This window comes from Pieris napi, chromosome 14, assembly GCF_905475465.1.
Source record: "Pieris napi chromosome 14, ilPieNapi1.2, whole genome shotgun sequence".
Classification (NCBI taxonomy): Eukaryota; Metazoa; Arthropoda; class Insecta; order Lepidoptera; family Pieridae; genus Pieris; species Pieris napi.
In genome coordinates, this window is record NC_062247.1 from 10,525,453 (window position 1) to 10,547,524 (window position 22,072).

Genomic DNA, 22,072 nt, shown 5'->3' on the forward strand with positions numbered 1-22,072 from the left:
AAGATACTGGTTTTAGGGCGGGTGCCACTGGAGTTGTGACGTCATGAGAATGACGTCAATTCAGGGGGTGGGGCGCGTCGGTCATCGACCGAGCGCCTATCCTAAAGTTATGCAAAAGTAAGTCTTAATGGTGCGAAATAAAATTCGATTTCCCTTAAACATATTTTCGCAGCAGGAAGAAGAAAAGGTCTCAGGTTGAGGTCGTTCAATATTAAGTACGTATTTTAATTAGCAGCTGTAGAATACGACTTGGATTAATGTTTAACCTACATTTTAAATTATATTTACGTTTAATTAAGAAATATAATTGTTACATAGTTAAATCATGACTGTTAAAACCAATATACAGAGAATTCTGAATGCTAACCATGGGTACCTGAAAATAATAAAATCAATATAAAATAATGCGGAAATCATGTAACTATATTTGACATTAGTCTAATTAAAATTAACTAACATACCGTATTATCAATTCACTTAGATATTAAAAATATTTAAATACATATGTATATTAAAATTACAGTAAAGGAAAATAGAGGTCCTAATTAGATAATTTTGCTGACAGCGCCATCTGTTGTAGCTTATATAAAATATTTTTCAATTTAAACTCGAACATCTTACATCTAAACCGCGACTGAAACCTCAACTATTGTTTGAACATTCTTGTACTAGATGGCGCTTTAGACAGTATACACAAACTTGTTTAAAATCAAGTCTTTTCATATAAAACACGTGTATGTATGGTGTAATATTTAAATATTAGTTTTACTCTTAATACATTTACACAAGATATTATAAACAGCATTGTATTAAAGAACCCTTAATTTTAAAAATGTTTATTTGAATAAAGTAATTATAAAAATCAAACAATAAATATTCAAAGAAAAACTTAATTTATTATTCTGGTTATTGTTTAATTAAATATTGTGATTTCCATTACGGGTCTTACAATATTAATGTTTATAGACTTGCACAATTGCAGTGAATAATTTTTAAATTAAAAACATTTCATTTATAAAACTTTAAATCGTTATTCAAATAAAGGCGGCATGGCATAGTTCTGGTTTATTTATCTTTCCGTAACCATCCCGTGATTTATTCATGCGGTTTCCTAGTGTCCGAGAACAAAGAAATTTAAATTTACACTATTATTGCATGGACTCGGCAAAATAACCGGACTGGGTCTTAAGCAAATTAGGTGAGAGTTTGCAGGTAAAAAAGTAAATAGAATATCTATAATTTCTTACATAATATCATTATAGTATTGTCTTTGATTGACATAACTTTTATTCATTTAAATAAAACACTATTTTGACCGGATTGAAGTTATGTATTATTATAAATTTACAACTATTTAACATAATTTAAAATTTATCCGACGTTTCGCGTGCTTTACAGCGTGCGTGGTCACGGTGACTGAAGACAAAAGATGTTGAATGTCAAAAAGTATCACAGCTGCAGAGAAAGTTGCATTATCTGTATTTATTTCCCCGGAGTTGGTATCGACTAAAAGATGGAGGGTTTTGGCAAAAATGGCTCACGGTGTCCTCTGTTTTCGCGGATTGTGTTTCTTTTTGAGATTTTTTTTGAAATGTATAATAATACATAACTTCAATCCGGTCAAAACAGTGTTTTATTTAATATCATTATTCTTATGATAATGCTACTTAGTTCGAATGAAGTTCTTATGTCTGCTTCCCTTTTTCACTTATAATTGACAGTGATTATTTAATTTATACTCTAGTTTAATCATTCTTTATATAAAAACTTATTCGCAAACGAAAAGCGTTGTATTTTTCATTTCAAGCGAGTTGCTCCCAGGAGAAATTCATGGAATTCAAAGATTAGAGGATTTCATTAATATTAAGAAATATATAACAGTTAAAATAATAATATTCATTTTTGTAAAATTTATTTCACTAAAATGGCCTTCGTTGCCATGGATTTACGCACAGCGTTTTAGTTTCGATTTCCGTTGAAATAATAATTGTTTGAAAATATAAAAATTCTACGAAAACTCACAGAAACCTGTTTACTTTGTTTTCCATGTTTTTGGACTTAAAAATTGTTAGCAGTGGTCAGTAATAATGTATTCTCTGTAGGAACAATATAACGTTTCGTAGCAACTACGGAATTACTCCAGTGATAATTTCACGCTAATTTTATTTGAATACCCAGTTAACTTAAAATTTTTGCGACCATATTTATATTACGTATTCTTATGTAATATATAAACCGGTTCGCCTCAGTCTCAAGTAGGTAGCATCATTTAAATAATACATAAATGTTTAAAGAAAAATAGGCTATTATTTTATATTCACCGATACCCGCGACTTGAAATGCTATAAATTTAAATAAACATCTTCAACGGAAATAAAGGTGAGTTTATAATTTACATTACTCGACGTTCCGTGTTTACACCTTAAGTTTTATTAAAACATTTGTTATTATTGCTTAAATCAAAAACAATTTTACAGATAAAAGACTAATTATAACTATGTTGTGCCGCCCACGTAAGTTCTTATAATCTATTTAAGTAATTATTTTTTTAAAGGAAATAGCAAAAAAGTCAGTCGACATTACAGGAGACCGAAGAGCTGGCAGCTACCTCGGACAAAGAATTAGTCTAGCTATTCAAAGGGGGAACGCTGCCATTATCTTCGGAATCTTGCCTAAAGGGACTCCTTTTAATAATATACTAGCCGTTTCGCGCCCGCTTTGCTGGACGAATTAAAATAAATTTTATGTTTAATTATTTAATTTTTTTTCATATTTTTATTATTCTTCTTTTTAACTTCCGCCTAAGAAAATTGAAATATTTCGAAAATCGAGTTTTTAACAGATGTTGACGTTTTGCGGTTCTAGGAAGCCTCTTTTGTTTTTATTAGCGGGAAAAATTTTCATAAAAGTAAAACAGAAATAAAAAAATGAAGGAACGTTGGAATTAAAAAAATAAATGGCCATAAACCATCTAGGAAAAATTTCGCATCGAATGGTGGTAGTTTCATGTCGATACGATCAGTGGTTTAAGCGTGAAAGAGCCTCAAACGAACACCATTTTCTTTTTATATATATAGATTTCAGTTTTACGTTGATCGAAGTCTTTTGTAAGTGAATGTTGTAATTAATTTATAATCTTAATTTCGGCTTATGTCAAGTTAAATCAAAGCTAAATGGCTTTATATTCACAAATAATCAAGAAGATTGATAATAGTTTACGGCATAGGGAAATATGCCTTCAGGAATATAACCTTTATATTGAAACATCCAAGGGCCTATCTATATCTGTGATTGAACAACTAATTGAATAGCTTTGTAGAACATGTCTACATGAAACAGAGCAAATGATTAAATAATCAAATTTTGGAATCCTTGGAGGTCAGTTGATCTTGTTTCTTACTCAATATACATATAAACCTTTATATTTAATAAAGTAATTATAAAAATCTAATAATACATATTAAAATAAAAACTTAATTCAACATAATAATATATGGTTATTTTGTAATTTAATATTGTGAGCAATATTAATGTTTATAGAGTCGCACAAATTGCGGTAAATAATGTTTAAATTAAAAACTAACTGTTCAACACTTTAATACTCGTTGTGACACAATATAATGTTTAATTTTATTAGTATACAATAAATGTATTTATTTATTAAAGTTCCTAATCATACACAGTGCTAAATTAACGGTATATGTCACATACTAAAACTAAATTGCAGTTTTGGCAAAACCCAAAAACTGACCTCTAATGGAGAAAACCAACCCAGAAAACAGTCTGCTCTAATAAGCTTCATAATTATAAATATTAAGCTTAAATATATGTTTTTATATAACGATACTTCACTAAGGAAAAACTTCCCAAGTATTTTAAAGAAGCAAAAGATTTCATTTTTCCTTACTACAAAGCCTCCTTGAACGATATAGCCCATATAACTCATAATAGTGTATTTCTTGAAGCTTAATAAAAGCTCGGTTTATTGTCTTATTTATTTTATATCATATGTGGAGCCTTTAAGCTGCTTCTTGTAAATGTTTTCGTTAAACAGGATAATCTCAAGATTTTTTTGTTTTGTATCGTATTAACCAAGGTTGCATACACGTACTAGTAATAGCACGAATAAAGACGCGTGTTCAACTAGTAAATGGGATGAACAAACACGACTTAGATAATTTAAAAAAGTAAGACAGTGTAGTTAGCGTATTTAAAGTCATGAAAAGAAACAAATTATTATTGAAATGTCTATGAAACGGTTTCTTGAAAAAAATAGAATATAATAATGCCAATTTCTCCTGATAAATTACACCAATAAATTAACAAAGAAATTACTTGTTTTGTTTTGACAGCTTTGTTTGTATATAGCCCACGGCGATGAATCGTAGACATTTACCGTGATTTATAATTAATAAATTTCATAATAATATGTTGATAATGGTAACTCGATACAATCTTAGATTCTGATTTCTATGAGAAAAGTTCTAGATTTTCTTCAGAATAAAAAGCGTTTAGAACATCCGTTCGTTTCATACTTTGCAAGCCATTTAATATATATGTTATATAATTACTATGAAACAAATGTTATCTGTCTGCACCACAAGAAACGGTTTGATACCCATTGACACACCATTTCTATTAACAAAATAAATTTAGCCTAAAGTATACCATACCCAAATATATTCTTGGTTCAACTCAATAAGACGAAAAAAGACGCATAATTGTCTGTCATAGGGATAAGGGACCAAATTAATACAATAACACTGGGATGGTTCTGATTAATAATATATATAAATTAATATTTCACACCAGCGTCCCACTGAAGTATTTCCGAACCATTCAACTTAGGGTCCTTCAAGAAAATAGAATACCAATTCTTAAAAGGCCGGCAACGCTCTTGCGAGCCTTCTGGGAATGTGAGTATCCATGGGCGGCGGTATCACTTAACATCAAGTTGCACGTTAGCCTACTATTATATAAAAAAAACACTAACGAAGTATTAGAGGAGAAGTGCGTCGACCAAACAAAACAGAACGTGAAATCAAACGTAACGGTAAGTAGAGACATATATTATACGTTCAACAATTTTATAAATTATGAAACATCTATACATTTATATTACTGTCAAATTTTTTTCGTTTAGAGTTCTTATAAAGAAAATGCTAATTTATTTCGTAATGTATCTTCGCGTCTAGTTAGTAAGCTGGTACATTTCATTTAAAAGGTAATATTTTAATTTAAATTCATACAAAGGGAGGATTCTAGACCACTTTAATTAATGACTAGGCGACCTTCCACTGGTTCATGTCGAGAACTCAGCAAGGAAACAGACAACAGTGCGATTCAGAGCGTCATCGTATGTCCACAATAAACAAACGTATTGAATTGTATAGTAAAATATATATGGAAATAATAAATTACCTTAAATAAGTTCTAACATTCAGTTAAAATGTCGTTAAAGTATTATTACTTACGCTCGAAGAATTCTTACAAGAAGTATTTTCTCGGGTCAACTTACCTGAAAAGAAAATAATTATTAGTTTATTGTAAACTTTATAAGTACATCTATAAGCAAGGTTTTAAAAGAATACTTATAGTTATAATATAGTATTAGATCTTATCTTTATATATATATAATACTACTGTACGTGTTTATGATGAAATACTACACTGAACTCCTCTTAAACGGCTGGACCGATTTGAATGAACTTTCTCGTTCGTTCTCCTATGTCCCCGGTAATAATAACTCTGGGTGGCAGGTAAAATGTATATAATATGTATATTATAGTGGGTTGTCATTTTGATGCTAAAAATAAGAAACAACAAAAGTTTTCAAAGTTATATTTAATCACAGTTTAATATATACCAATGGCACTACAACCTTTTAGGTGATCATTTCTAATAGGCAATTAGGACTTTTTTGGGTCTAAGCCTTAGTTCTAACCGTGGGGAAACCGGAATGCTTTAGACTCTAAGGCATTCCGGTTTCCCCACGGTTTCCTTCACTAAACTTTTCCTACCAAATTCCTACCCACAGACGTCAAAACAAATAAGGAAAGTGCGTGATGTTGCCAGTTTATGATTTAATTTCGCAGCCACGATTATACTAACAAAGGTCATAATTTAAATTGCCAAGTACAATCACGAACGGCAAATAAGATTTTTATGATAATATTAATGGGACTGCTTTATTCTATATTTAGTTTTCTTTTATGTATTTTTTAGAATACGGGGTCAGTCGAGTCTACAGAACGCCCAAAAAGAGCAGTCTTAACAGCCCATAGACACCCATTTTAATGGGTGCGTTGCAGGCCCTTAGAGAGAAGATACTATATATATACACTTACTACGAACAATTGGAGGTCGTATCTATCAGACCCCCATCGGGAGTCAATTACACTAGTTCGCAAAAGAAAGCGTCTTGTGAAGCAGACTGTGGAAGACTCCCATCCATCAAAGTGATGCTGATGAAATTTTGAATTGATACCGCTGGTACGGTGTTGAAACGAGGCAGGAGGGATCACTTTGTAGAATACGTATAATATAGGGATTATATTGACAATTCATTCGTGTGAAAAATTAAGTTATTCAGTAATCGCAAAATACTCTTCTACTAACGCTTTTTCAAAATCAGTTCATTCGATCGAAAATGTTTTAAGAGATATAATATATGTAATCATTATTAGTAATACGCTATCAACGATTTTAGTGTATGTTATTTTAATCTTAAGAACTGGTATTTAATTAATTAATATCTTCAAACCAGGTTTTAGTGGCCGCCATAATTTAGGCTTGACGTTAACTTAGACAATAGACAAATCTATTAATACCTACTAATTCATTAAGATAAATGTTGTCATTTAAAATCATATGTATGCATTTACAGAAATACAAATGATAATAAAAAATTCCTGACTACTTCTACTTTTTAAATAGCAGTCAAAAGATATTGAAGTTAACATAGCATTTATATTGCTAACAATGGAAACTGGCAATGAATGAACCCTGGCAATGGCTACCTTTAATTGATTTCCAATAATTAAAGTCGCAGCGGGAATTCCAGAAAAATCGGATACTATAGCTCTAGGACCGTAGCCGTGACTCCTTTGTCACATGTTATTAATCTAACTGGGATTGATTTCTTGGAAACTACTTCAGTTTGAAAGTACTTATATTTATTTTTGTCGGGTGTTCCATTAGTTCTGGAACTTCTGGAGTACTGAGTGATTATCTTAAAAAAACTTAGAGCTATTTAGTAAAGTTTTAGTAAAGAAACTTTAATGATCAATCGTCGACGACAAATCTCTTTCCAACCGGCATGATCCCTTGGGATTGCGTGATGTGGGGTCACTCTGCATCTTCTACCGCATTTACCATGGAGTCTAAGTCTAAGTTAGTACATTACATCGGCCATCAAGGCAGAAAACGAAATTCCACCCGTATCACATCGACGTCCATCGTTCCACAACTGAGCGTTTTTTAAAGGCAGTTTTTGCCACGCACTTGGTGTCCTTCAAGAAAAGAGCGTACAGATTCTTAAAAAGCCGGCAACGCACTCACGAGCCCTCTGGCATTGAGAGTGTCCATGGGCGGCGATATAACTTAACATCACATGAGCCTTCTGCCCGTTTGCCCCCTGTACTTTAAAAATAATGATATTATAACATCGTAACTCAATAACACTAGTATTGTAAGCACTTAAGAAATAATTTTAATTAGTGTTGCAATTAAAAGTATGTTACAGCTCAGTTATAGTGTTTTTATGCAACGGCAGTTTTCACATTATAGCGTTGTACCGAAATTCACTTTCGGATTTAAAATAGGTCGTACAACCATAACGTAAAAATATATCTTTCGTCTTAAAATAAATTTTAAATGAAGGTGGGTGTTACCAAGTATTCTAAGAACTGGTTCGATTTTGACCTCATTTCCTATTTCAATGCTGAAAAGTTTTCTTTTCATCTCTTTTTTAAGATATTGCACGTAGATAAGAAACTTTTGACTTGTAAGAATTAATTAGTGTAAATGCCCTCTTCGTGAGTTATTGTCATGACAGAAACGTGGGTTTTACCTATAGTTAATATTCGCCCTTGTGTGTTTTTGTTATATGTGAATCAGATAGTTAATGCAGCATTTAATTGTCAAATAAAATAAATTGTAATATTAAATCGATTGTTCATACAATATATTGTTGATTGTTTTGTCCTAGTCATTAAAATACAGTACGTTTAAGTACAGAAGATTTTGAACATTGTGACATATTTTTCCTGTTGTCAAATGGATACATATATTTTCATATAGGTTCTTTACGTATATATGTGCTTAAAGAGTATGTATGGGCACAGAAAATCGGACTACTCTTTAAGTAAACACCCCTTTTATATACTTTTATTAATAATCTTACAATTAAATTTTAAAATTCAGCCACGTGACATGTGAGGGATCAATATTGGATCCCCGTTGAAGCAATACTTAAATATTTGTTAATATCACCATGTTTTTTTTAAATAGGTATATGACGTGAAATATTGTTAAGCGAGGTGAGATACAAAGTCGAGATGTAATTGTACATTACAAAATGCAATAATTAATACTTATGTCGACTCTAAATCCTTTACATATTACTAAGTGTACTTTGCATTTTATACATTTGAAGAGAGATTAGATTTATCTCAGCTATTTAAACATATGTAACGCAAATCTTAAACTTCTAGATAATAGATATGATAAGAATTATTATTGCCAATTTAATTATCCAGTAACCTACATTTGCCTCAGCCTCAGAATTGATTGTATATTTTACTAAAGACAAGTAGTCTTTCAACAATAATAATCAGTCTTCTATCACAAACAAGTCATCGCTCCATTTGTATAGAGTTCAATGCGCACATAGAAAGAAAAATCCATTAAGGCACAGTCGTGATTCAAACGCACGACCTCAGGGTTAAGAGGCGCACACTTATGCAGTTCTTGTTACCTCGTTTTCCAATAGTCTAGGTTTTATATCTCTCTAGAATAAACTGAATATTTCTCCTTTCGAATGCATTTTCGAGAGCGGCTTTACAATATTGATTTTCCTGCGGTGTACCGGGCTGAAAGGCGAGAGGCTTCTTCGTAAAGGATTTGATTGGCTTGTGTATATTTTGCAGGTTAAAATTTTAAATCTAAGTTAGTACCATTACAAAATTTTATTTTGCGAACGAATAACTTGTATGTCTAACATAATCATAAGCATTGTTGTCTTAAACTAATATGACTTATTGAAGATTGATAACCCAAAATGAGTCTGAGTTTAGTTGTATTAGAATACATAAAATTCTCGTATCACAATGTTCTTTCACATACTCATCCGAAACGGCTCAACCGATTATTAGGAAATTTTTATGCATATTCAGTAAGTCTGAGAATCGGCTACTATCTATAATTCAAACCCCTAAGTGATGATAATTGATTTTTTTTTTTGTTACTTAAAAACTTATGACATGAACTCTGAGGTTTATATAAAGGAAAATTCACTGAAAAACCTAAAACGTTTTCATTCCGGAAAGCCGAACAGTCTCTGGGGTAGCATTGCAAAATGTTCCATGTACTAAACAGGTAGGCTAAATAAAATCCCATTAAGGAGGAACGAAGTTCGCGAGGACAGCTGGTCTGTATATAATGATACTGACTGCGCACTTTCTGTCATTAGCGCTGCTAGTATATGGAAAGAAATGTTACATTATATGGCCATCAAGACAAACGAAGCAAAAGTAACTAATTTCGACGTTTTACAGAGACATTAAATCCCGGAATATTTCATGGAGTTTACTCTTTGTATTGAAACAAATTCACTGTATATGAACCCAACAGCTAATGCTATGTTACACGGAGGTAGGTTATATATATTACTATCTAATAACTTCTAAATATTACTATCGTTTTTATGGTATAAATTATATTATTACATTGTAAATTCACAGATAAATGGAATAAACATTAGTGTATCAGTTCTAGAAACTGGCAATAAATCACAATTCACATTTAGTCTTGCCAAAAATAAATCGGCTCCGACATACATTGTTTTACCGGGTTTTATGAGCTATCTATAACATGTTCTTCACGCCTGAAAACAATATTAGCTTTCATAGAATTTTTAAACAGTAGATATTTGTAAATTATTCAAATCTCACTGATGCAAAAATTGTTGTATGATTAGATCACATATTGTCGTACACTTGTATACATACAGCTCAGCTGATAAAATATTCTGTTCACGTTCATTCAGATGTTTCAAAATAATAGAAAATTCATGCAATTCTCTTAAATCCTTGAAATTTTTATAATTTTATTGTATAAAGTTTTATTCTTGCTTACCAATTGACCTTGCAATATTGATACATTATCAAGACAATATCATTATATAATAATAAAAATAAAATAAAAAATCAGTGGCGCTACCAGAGTTTTAGGTCTGGGCCTCAGACTTCTGTATCTATTTCTTGATCATTTGTCAATCTAATAGAAAAGTAGGTGATCAGCCTCCTATGCCTGACAGAACCCTTCGAATTTTTGGGTGTAACCGTTCGAGTGAATCTTAAATGCGCAAATAGATCGAACCTACGACGGAATGAATTTCACACGCTGAAGCCACTAGACCAACAGTGCTTAAGATAATATTTCATTTAATTGCGCATAGCTTACACATAATATATATTTTTTTTAATTAAAAAAAAAAAGGAAATTAAGCAATGGTTACTTACCAAAATATTTAAAAAGGTCACTAACAAATGTATAAAATAATTTTTTTCGCTATATAAATATATAATATATATATGGTTATAAATATATAATTTTATTAATCGCTCTTTAATCGTGTTTTCCCCGTGACTCATGCTGTTTTATACCCATCATTAGGTAAACTCATGCTAACTAATCGTTTTGTATGAATAATTAGGTTACCCTTATACTAGAATTATTATTATCAGTCAGCCAGAATAATTTAAAAAAAAAAAATTGAAAATATCTGTTGTATTCCATCCATAGACAATCTTACAGTGTTCATTATAATGTACCTACAAATTTTTTTTTAAATAATTAAATCACTTTAAAATATGTTGACTGAACGTACCTTTAGAACATACTAGTTACAGTTATATAGGTATTTTATAAATGTGTGAACTGAAATATACAAATTTGCTCACTGCGAGAGATTTTTTTATGTAATAAGATACGTACGGGCACGAGGCACACCTGATGTTGAGTTTTTTTGGTTGAGGTGGTTTGACCGCCACCCATTGAAATTGCCAGAAGGCTCGCAAGTGCGTTGCTGGCCTTTTAAGAATTGGTACGCTCTTTTCTTGAAGGACCCTAGATTATGACGAAAGATAGACAGGAAAGTTTAAAGTACTATTTTCTAATAGCCCCTAATATTTTTTTTTAATATAACACGCCATTAGCACGTGTATTGTGTTACTGTACGTGAGATTTTGGATTATAAAACATATGTAAAAAAAATTAAACGGTCTATTAATTAAGCCGTAAATATTATCATAAACTTTACGTGTAATCGCATTAAATTGTTTGACTTTACATAAAACGGATTATCAGTGATATAAATAACCACATGTTCTTATTCAATTTGTATCAACAAGTACTCGAGGGATATCAGCAAAATTGATAAAACGTAACATTGTTATCTAATGATGGATAAATATCCGAACTTTATCGTTTATACACGATTTTCGAATAGCTATATAATTCTATTTCAAACGGGACGTTTTAATATAACTACTTTTTGAAGTTATACTTCTTTAGGCGCGTTATGAAAAATTGATGAGAGTGAAATTTTACGATGCGCGCGCACCGTGACACAAAATTAACGGAATGAAGTTGCCCACGGAAGATGCTACGGCATTGGACATAATTTAAAAACAACATTGGAATAATAATAGAATTTATGTTACACTTAATGTAAGAGAATAATAATAAAAATTTATTTATTTAATTTCTCAAATGTAAACTGAACTTTATTGACTATAATGACTCCTTTTCCAGTCTTTGATTATTTAATTGTAATTAATGCTAAAGAAGTATAACTTCTTACGCGCGTACACGCACCCTTTTTGTTTTTTAAACAAATAATTGATGCTGGCATTAAATTTAGATAAATTTTTGAAATCTCCATAGACATATCTGCATCTAATACATTGGTCTCATTTTATTCTGCATAGCTTGTTTAACATATGTCGTTTCTTGGATCGGTTTCCTCCATGTCTTTCACCGTATTAGCAACAAATTGTAATGGGCATAGAAAGAAATACCCATTAACGGGGTTAGAATACACGACATCGCGAAATCGGATGAAGCTAAATCATTTAACACCAAGGCCGACCTCCGTATTATTTCGAAGTCCGTCATTCCACAACTGAGCGTTTTTGCTGCATACCACCACTGAATTATTTCCAAACCCAAAATTCAAGAAAGTAGCGTACCAATTCAAAAGGCTGGCAACGCATTCGCGAGCCCTGTGGCATTGAGAGTGTGACTTACATTAGGTGATCCTCCTGCCCATTTGCCACCTGTTCTATACAAAAAATATATATAGGTAAATTTGTAAAACAAAATATCATTTATATGTTTTTCTTTTCTCGCTCCACGCTGTTGCTTATTTTACATTTGCACTTCACCATTATTTTTTTAATTTAATTCATATCCTGGCAGGCAAGTACTGTTATTTTAAATTACCTTTGATATCGTTTTAAATCATGCATTCGTACGTCACAGTATTAAATCAAATACTTATTTATCCAAGTGTAACGTGTTTATTTTATTGTCTAAAAGGGTTAATTTATTATTTCTAGAGTTATTTTTGATTATTAAAAGAAATTATTGATTATATTACATATTACAATGTTCATATTCCTAAATATTGCTGAAATGTATAAGTTCGCCGTATAAAAACAAAGAAGTAATGAAATATTATTTTTATTAAGAAGAACTCGATTGTTTTCCCAAATTTCATTGAAATGAACAGAAATAATAAAGGTTACTCTTTATATTGACCTCCATACATTTCCCATATAAGGTTTTATTAAAGTAACATCAATAACTTGAATCATTTTTCGTAACATGTAACATGTTTTGTGATGATTATGATGGACCTATATATCGCTTGCCCCGTGGAACCAAATCGTAAAAGCAAAATCTATTTTGTTCAGGAAAAATAAAAGGTTATCTTATTATTAGTAGGATACTTATTACATTACATGTACAACTATATCAAATGAAAGCTTATTAGACGATTTAAACATTGTTGTTATGTATTTAGTGTAAATAGTTAAAAAATAACTAAATGTATATTACAATTATTCATCTAATTAGACTGAAGATCAAAAGCGTTTACGATTGTTTCACTGTTTAAACATAATTACGAACGACACAGTAACCGCACATTACGACGGCACATTTTGACAAATATTTAGAACCTAATAATCTATTACCGCTCTTTTCGCGGAAATATTACGACCTTGGTGAAACAGGGATATAGTATTACCACTTTTTATTCGTTTTTAAACGGTCGCATTTACTTTTATGACTATTTGGTAGAATTACAGTCTAAACTAAAACTATTGTTGCGATCTATTTCAGGGGTAAATTAGGTAATCAAGTATTACTAACATTGTGCACAAAATAATTTCCGTAGAATAACAGCATCCTCGTATTTTTTTATAATAAAATGTTTTACAAATTTCTGAAAAAAATTACAGATATAGTATATCATCCAAGGAAGTCGAAAATGAGAAATCATTAAAACAGTCGTAATACTGCTTTACCACTTTGTTGCAAGCGATAGCCACTTAAAATATATAGAGAAAAGATATCGAAACTATTCAACTGAGTTTAATCTGTTAAGCCGTTTAAAAATATTTAATTTGTTTTAAGTCAGAGCAAAAGTCATGTCAGTTATTGATAGTCTAGTCGACAAGTTGAAAATGGAACAAAATAGAGATACTACTCTTAAAATTATGTGCGATAGCTCATTGGATCCGGAATGACGTCCAGAAAAATGTGCTAAAAGCGTGTATTAGCACATAAAAAATTGCAAAAATTATAGACAATTAAAGATGAAAAAATTTTTTTTTTTTCTAAATCATCATATATTCGTTTTTTTATAAATACAAGGTATTTATTGATTTGCAAAAAAAAAAAAATCCCGTCATTTGTTGATAATTTTTTTTTTAACAAATTGATTAAATCAATATTTTAACACAACTTTATTACATTAAAAATTTTATTAACTAATTATTTAAACAATAGAAAATTAAGAAAAAACGATTATAAACAATTAAAAATTGTTATTAAGGAAAAATTTTTTTTTTAAAAATCATAAAATTTTTAATGTAATAAAGTTGTGTTAAATTTTTTTTTAAAAATATTGATTTAATCAATTTGTTTAAAAAAAATTATCAACAAATGGCGGGAATTTTTTTTTTGCAAATCAATAAATACCGAGTCCTAAAATAGAGAGTCCTCTTTCAGAATCTTTATTTGAAATTTCTTAAATATTAATAGTTTTGTCTTTGATTAACATAACTCATTTAAATAAAACACTGTTTTGACCGGATTGAAGTTATGTATTATGCGCAGCTTGTTTCGGTGTAGCACCTGTTTGACATGCTGTAGTTCCTCCTCGAGGTGGGCATCATCACAAAGACGTTGGGCTCTCTGAAACAAACATTTACCGGCAGAAAGCAGTTGTGAAGGAACTCGAGGAGGAACTACAGCATGTCAAACAGGTGCTACACCGAAACAAGCTGCGCATCCCCCGGCTACATCACAAAAACAAAAACAAGACACAAACAGTTCCCCGCCAGCCAGCCTACTTGCCATATGTAAAGGGAGTTACAGATAGAATTAGCCGGATCCTAAAACGAGCTTCTATTCATACAATTTTCAAGCCGCACAAGAAGATTCAGCAATTCCTAAGACCAATCAAAAGTAACACCCCATTGCAAGATGCAGGTATATACAAACTGGATTGCGACTGTGGCCTGTCTTACATAGGGCAAACTAAACGCAATATGTCCAGCAGACTCAAAGAACACATTGCAGACATAAGACATAGACGACACACAAAATCAGCAGTCTGTGAACACATACTAGATAGGCCTAATCACTACATACGCTTTGACCAACCGAAAGTACTTGCGAAAGAGAAAAGATTCTTCCCAAGATTGGTACGCGAAGCCATTGAAATCAAAAAACACCCCAATTTCAATAGAGAAGACGGCCTAAAATTGTCAAACACCTGGGATCCAATAATATCCAAATTAAAATCTCAAAAAGAAACACAATCCGCGAAAATAGAGGACACCGTGAGCCATTTTTGCCAAAACCCTCCATCTTTTAGTCGATACCAACTCCGGGGAAATAAATACAGATAATGCAACTTTCTCTGCAGCTGTGATACTTCTTGACATTCAACATCGTTTGTCTTCAGTCACCGTGACCACGCACGCTGTAAAGCACGCGAAACGTCGGATAAATTTAAAATTATGTTAAATAGTTGTAAATTTATAATAATACATAACTTCAATCCGGTCAAAACAGTGTTTATATTAATAGTTTATTAAATATTGGCAAAAAACTAAATGCCATTTTTTTTTCATCTTTAATTGTCTATAATTTTTGCAATTTTTTATGTGCTAATACACGCTTTTAGCACATTTTTCTGGACGTCATTCCGGATCCAATGAGCTATCGCACATAATTTTAAGAGTAGTATCTCTATTTTGTTCCATTTTCAACTTGTCGACTAGACTATGAATGCAATTTCGATGTAATACTCTCAATATCCGTAGCGCTGATGTTGCAAAATTGAAGTCAGGATTCGCTATCACTATTGGAAGTTACGTACCGACGCTTTTGCAGAATGAATTCCTTAATTAATAAATAAATGATAAGACACTATGACAGATCAAAATAATAACTACTCATATAAAGAATGATTGAATTGGTTACTGCTACGTACTATATACGGAATAACTAATAAGTAAAACTATTCCTTGGCGGTTTAAATGGAAGTTTAAAGTTTGAAGAACTTAGAACTTACCTAATGTTCTTAGCAGCCTTAATAACTTAATAGTCAGTTCCTATAATTACTTGTACTTGGTTGTTAACCGGTTGAATATACTCTTAATTAAATAAGTTACTATAAGTCTTTAGCTACTGCAATTATTATTAATCAAAATCACTAAAGTTATGTTCGTGGATATAATTAAAGCTACATTTACTGCAGATTAATAGTACTTATAATAATAACCGTACTGTAGGCATTTAATTCCCTATTAAAGACTATTAAATAATAAGAAATAGCACCTTTCAAAGAAAACATCTGAGCCATCTGAATCGCTGCGAGGTAATATTAGTTTGGGTAAAACCATTCCTTTCTTTCGCCTGCCCCGAATTCCTGAGGGCGCCGGCCATTGTAGTTCACTGGTTGCCATCGGGCTATGTGGGCTTAAAATAGTTAGTCGCCTCTCAGGCGGGGGCAAGCTTAGCTGTTGTAAGGCGCGCCGCTCCGTACTTGCGAACAATCCTCGTCTCTTTTCCGCATTCCCCATATCCTCCCCAGAGAGAGCCCTTCGTGCTGGCGCACCTCTCGTCTCGCGAACATCTCTTTCGCTAGCTGTTAGAAATGAGCTGCGATGAATGCGAACAGATGTACACGAGCTGGCAGGGCGCGCCGGCGACGAATCTTTACTTGGACGTAGACTCTCCATTGATCGTGCAGTTTCTACGCGCGCAGCTGCCAAGTACTGACCACTAGTTATCGTTGTCTGCGCTACCTCACATTCCTCCTGACTAGAACTAGAAGTACCACTTCGCGAGAATGTGCTGGTTTTTGATACAAAGCTTCTATCACTAAACTGTGCCGCTGATATGCTAGACGTGTTCGCATCGGTTGACTCAGCAGACGCCTGCTTCAGAACTACACCTTCCTCTAAAGAAGAATGAACGACCCGAGTGTTAAGCGAACTAAAAGCGGCGAGCTTTGGTCGCCAAACCTTCCTTTCATCTTCATCTTCCTCCATTTCTACAAATTTCCTAACTACACGGTCACCACACTAATACACCATTTAAGATTTGATACATTTATTGATTAAAAACTTATAATAAATTTAGAACATAGAATAAGGAACACTGTACACAGTCTTTATCACTCCACAAGAGCACCTCACTTCAATCAAACGGCACCTGTAACAAAAGGCAGGTATTATAAGTATCAATTCAATAAAATAAAATAATAAAATTTCGTAAATCCACGATTCAACTCGAACTACAAAAATAGTTATGGTTATTATAAACTTTAACACGCTTACACGAGTTTCAACATAAATGCTATATAACCTTACATGAGTTAATTGGCTGCTTTAGAATCAAGCGCGAGTTGGCCCGCCTCATTCGCACAATCCGTCAGGGCCTTAAGTTGGTCCGCATTCAAACCAGATGCCTTCACCTTCACATCTGCACTTTTTGAATGTTCTTTGCTCTCGCTACTCGATTCAACACTCTTTGTTGTTTTATTTCCGAATTGATCGATGAATGTTTCTTCCTCATACTCTTCTTCGTAGCTCTCTTGGTATGACTCTCGGAATTCCTGTCGAGCTTGTATGCTAACCGTTCCTGTCGTTTTTTTCTCTTGAATCATTTGATCCATGGTCTGTTTGACCAGTTGTTGGCCGGCTTCCAAACGCTCAGACATTGTTATGTGGGTTATCTAAAATTGTTAAATATTTTTTAGTTTTAAATAACTTGTTTGTCGTGTAAAACTGTCAAAATTAATTGGAATTATGGATCGAAAACTTCTAAAGACATATAAACGATAATTCATTACAAAGGATTTTATATTGATATAAAGAAATTTCGACAGTTGGATTATTGCCAATTGCGTTTCGCAACTTTGATTTGTTTGATGTGTACAAAAATATTAACTTTACGAGGTATGTTCTATACAGCGTTCTCGAAAAGTTTTTATTCTCGAAATAAGGCGCTGTTTGTCTTTTGTTGATTGATGTTCTAGAAAAGCCCGGGAATGTATCGTTTACAACGCAGTAAAGAACCTTGAAGAAACTTCACAATTGTTCTTAAATTTCATCTACGGTAATTACGCTCAAATATTTAAAACAACTTGTTAGCGATTGTTAAAGTTGTTGAATAGATAACGGCGTAACAAAATGGGAAAACGATTTTCGTTTTGGCTTTATTTCAATCACGTTTCAAAGCGGAATTTCACAGAAAATGACACGAGTTTAAATTATTCAAAAAAGGAATTTAAAATCGAACTATAGCTACCTGCAGTTAACTACCTATAGTTTCACAAAATCACTTTTTATTTATTGGTAGAACTTATTCAATGGAAAGCTCGCGGTGAACTGAAGAATCGTTTCGTCTTTGTTTCGCGTTGAAACTTTGCGTAGGCGTCGTAACGTCCAGTCTGCGCCCGCGCCGAAATAACTACATGCGCTGGCAAATTAGCTGAATCATGTAATTAATTCCAATTTTGACAATTACTATTATGAACGATACCAGGAAATTGCAATTAGATTGGCGTAGTGATTGGGATATCGTTGGCGTTTCGCCGTGGTATACAGCCAAGATTCGTAGTATCTGAACGAAAATAAGTATTATACTAAATTATTTTATAATGAACGATGCTACTATATAAGTCGTAATCAAATAAAGTATATTTATCTAAATTTTTAATTGTATATTTGACAGAGGTGTACATTTTTAAAGAGTAGGCGGGGCCTAATCTTTATAAGGAAATGAGAAAAAAACTAACATAACTTTATACATACCTGTCAGTATCATGATCGTGACAGCTTATATTATCTATGTACCCTTAATTCCCTTTTATATCGTTTAATATATGTAAAATAATCTATATATCTTAACTTAGACGGCTTTTGAACTTATTACGTTGTTAAGAAAAATCAATTGGTTTAGTTGTTCAGGTATTTTTGAGTTTAATTTTTTAATAGCCTTGTATCATTCTCGAAAATAATTTTAATTTTTTAACGATTATTTTTGGAAGTTTTAAATGCAGTACCTTGTATGCGTCAAAAAACGCAGATATGAGAGGCAATGACGCGTTAGCGGTAAACAAAAATTATTGGCAAAGATTCATGTGAGTCACTCTATGATTCCTCCTTAATGGAATTCGATAGTCATGTACGTCATTATATATGTACATACAGATATAGCACTTCTTGTACTGTCAGACTGAGATGGTATAAGTGCCAGAATTGATAGCGCACCTATTTTTTTATAGAACAAACGCGCAAGAGGCCACCATTGTTAAGTGATATCGCCCATGGACACTCAATGCCAGAAGGCTCGCGAGTGCGTTTCCGGCCTTTTAAGAATTGCTACGCTCTTTTCTTGAAGTCGAATTGGTTCAAAAATATTTCAGTGGGCACCTGGTTCCACATAGTGGTGGTGCGCGGCAAAAACTGTCGTAAAAAACACTTAGTTGTACATAGATATATACGGTAAATAGAGAATATTCCAATAAATACTATCCGATTTGCATTATTATATATTGTATATTTTAAAAGGTAAAGGAACCACTTTTGTTTTTATTATAACTCTTCAAAAAACCAACTGATGGTATTTAAATTTACACATCCCAATTTTTATATAAATATAATTAGATAATGTATTTAGTACCTTACTTATATTACTTATATAAAAATTTCTAGTATACATCAAGATGCACAGATAACAGGTGGACTTTATCCACCCATCCACACATTTATATATATGGAAAAGCCAATAGGGGAAGAAGAAGACGGTGTTCTTAAATTTGGGTAGAAGATATAGAAGCGTCAAGAAGCGAATGGAGAAAGAAAGCTATGGATAGAGAAGTTTGGAAAAAGCTGGAGGAGGTCTATACTCGTGAAAGGGTAACAATAACTAGTAACAAATCAAAACTGTATATTAAATATTTGTAAAGATTGGAAATAAACGGGCTTTATTATTATTATTAATTTCTAAAATAAGACGCTAAGATTGAGCTTTGACTTCGATAATATAAAATACATATTAAGGTCCTAACAATAGTTATAAAAACAATATGGAGGTATTAAGGTCATAGAACATACTACTACATGGCTAGTTTTAGCGGTGAGAGCTTTTTGAAAGCTTACTGCAATCCGTATATTGACAAAGGGGAGACTTACAGTTGAATATAGCTGTAGCGATGTAGCTGTGCATTCACTGAAATACTCAATAACGATTTCTCGTTGTTAGGCGCGTTTACGGCATTACTGGCTCAACGCTTTAAATTCCAAAATTCAAACAGTATTAACGTAGAAATTTGTATGGAGGTCTATAAAGTATAATACAAATTATCCATTCGATTTTATTGTTTATAATAGAAATTAGTGTTTATTTATTGTTGAATAAAACAATTTTCAGTGTAAAATTAAACTTATTACCATTAAATGTGTTGTTATGTGAAACTAGCTAATAAAGTTATTCAGATTTTTGAAAATATGAAAACATAATAATTAAAATCCATCAATAGCTTAAAGAATCCCTAATTTAAAATTTGTGGAGTTTGTCCTCTATAACTTAATCGATCGGGATTTAAGCTGAATTGTTCCTGGCGTAGATATCGGATTGACAGACGAATTTGCTTCTTATTTTATTATAATTCAATTTTTAAATTATGTTTGTGATTAAATTACGAAACTTTCCCAAACATGCTCCCTTTACTACCCATATATAATAAAGTATAGCAGTAATTTGATTAATATATATGTATACTAGTGGACCCCACAGACGTTGTCCTGCATGATATTTCAAGCGATTAGGATATTAAACAAAGTATGAAAGTACCGACTGCAGCGCCATCTGCCGGGCTGATTTGTGAATCTAAACCATTCCCAGATCCCCTTAAACACACACAAAAAATTTCATCAAAATCGGTCCAGTCGTTTGAGAGAAGTTCAGTGGCATACACACTCACAGAAGAATTATATATATAAAGATTGTCATTATATGTAATTTCGTGTTAACTGTAACTTAAATATTAATTTACGCAAGAGTTTTTTTGGGCCATTTTAAAATAAAAAGGTATTTAGAATTAAATTATAAGGTCTGTTAACGTTATTTATTGACTTTTAGTTTCGAAAAATAGCACGAAAGCTTAAAAGCCTAACTTGATACTTATAATGAAATATCATCCAATTATAACAATATCCAATATGTACGAGCCCAACAATATCTTTTTATTAATATCAGTGTAAAGAGTGAGTTTAGTCGACGTGAAAAATTAAGACACCAGCGTCGCTTTAAACCTTTGGATGACACGTATCTGTTATAGTAATGTATATTTTTATAGGTAAATGACTAATACACACACACACAGCGTTTGACCTACTTCGTCGTTTTATAAGCTTTAAGCAAGTCCATGAAACGCACATAACAAGATATATGTATTTCACACAATTGTGTAATACATAGCATGTGTTTGAAATATTAATGAGACAGCTATGTTAAAGTTCGCTAACCCAGTGTTCGCCTTGACGTCAGTCATATTGCGGTGCTTATATCAATTTCTTTGAACAATAACTGTATAGAACATAGTCATGTTTTTATCAAAGTTAAAAAATAACTTTTAAAGTTCATTCTTTCGTTTTAATTATATCGCGCATGTATAGATTGACCAATAAAAATACTGCGTTAAGACAAAAGGAATATGTCAAACGTGCATTCATTAAAATGAAACTTTTGAACTGACATTTTTTTCGTCGAGAATAAAACCTATCACCGATAGTTTTCAGGAAACTTCAGTTTTTATCTCTTGGTATCGTGAACGTCTTACTTACGTTGAAATTAAGAAGAATACACAATTCCAAACCTTGCCTAATTGGACTCCTTTTAATGATATATTTTAGTTTATGTTAAGTTTAGTTATTTATTTCAATTTCAATATATTATTTTATTATTATACTTATAATACATATTGTATCTAGATAATTAAAATGAAAAAAAAAAAAATTAATCAAAGTATATTCCAAAA

General features: G+C 31.9%; 1 protein-coding gene across 7 annotated transcripts in view; it reads right to left on the bottom strand.

Moving 5' to 3' along the window:
- LOC125055911 (cAMP-specific 3',5'-cyclic phosphodiesterase, isoforms N/G) overlaps nucleotides 1-22,072 on the bottom strand; it is a 343,092-nt gene that overhangs the window by 115,355 nt on the left and 205,665 nt on the right. For 3 of the 7 annotated variants that reach the window (XM_047658638.1, XM_047658637.1, XM_047658636.1), the window contains exon 1: nucleotides 16,360-17,236. The exons of the other annotated variants lie outside the window; for them this stretch is intronic. In XM_047658638.1, the coding sequence (XP_047514594.1) occupies nucleotides 16,360-17,075 (716 nt within the window). In that variant the 5' untranslated portion in view covers nucleotides 17,076-17,236. Of the gene's footprint in view, nucleotides 1-16,359; nucleotides 17,237-22,072 lie in introns of those variants that run through there. 7 annotated transcript variants of the gene reach the window in all.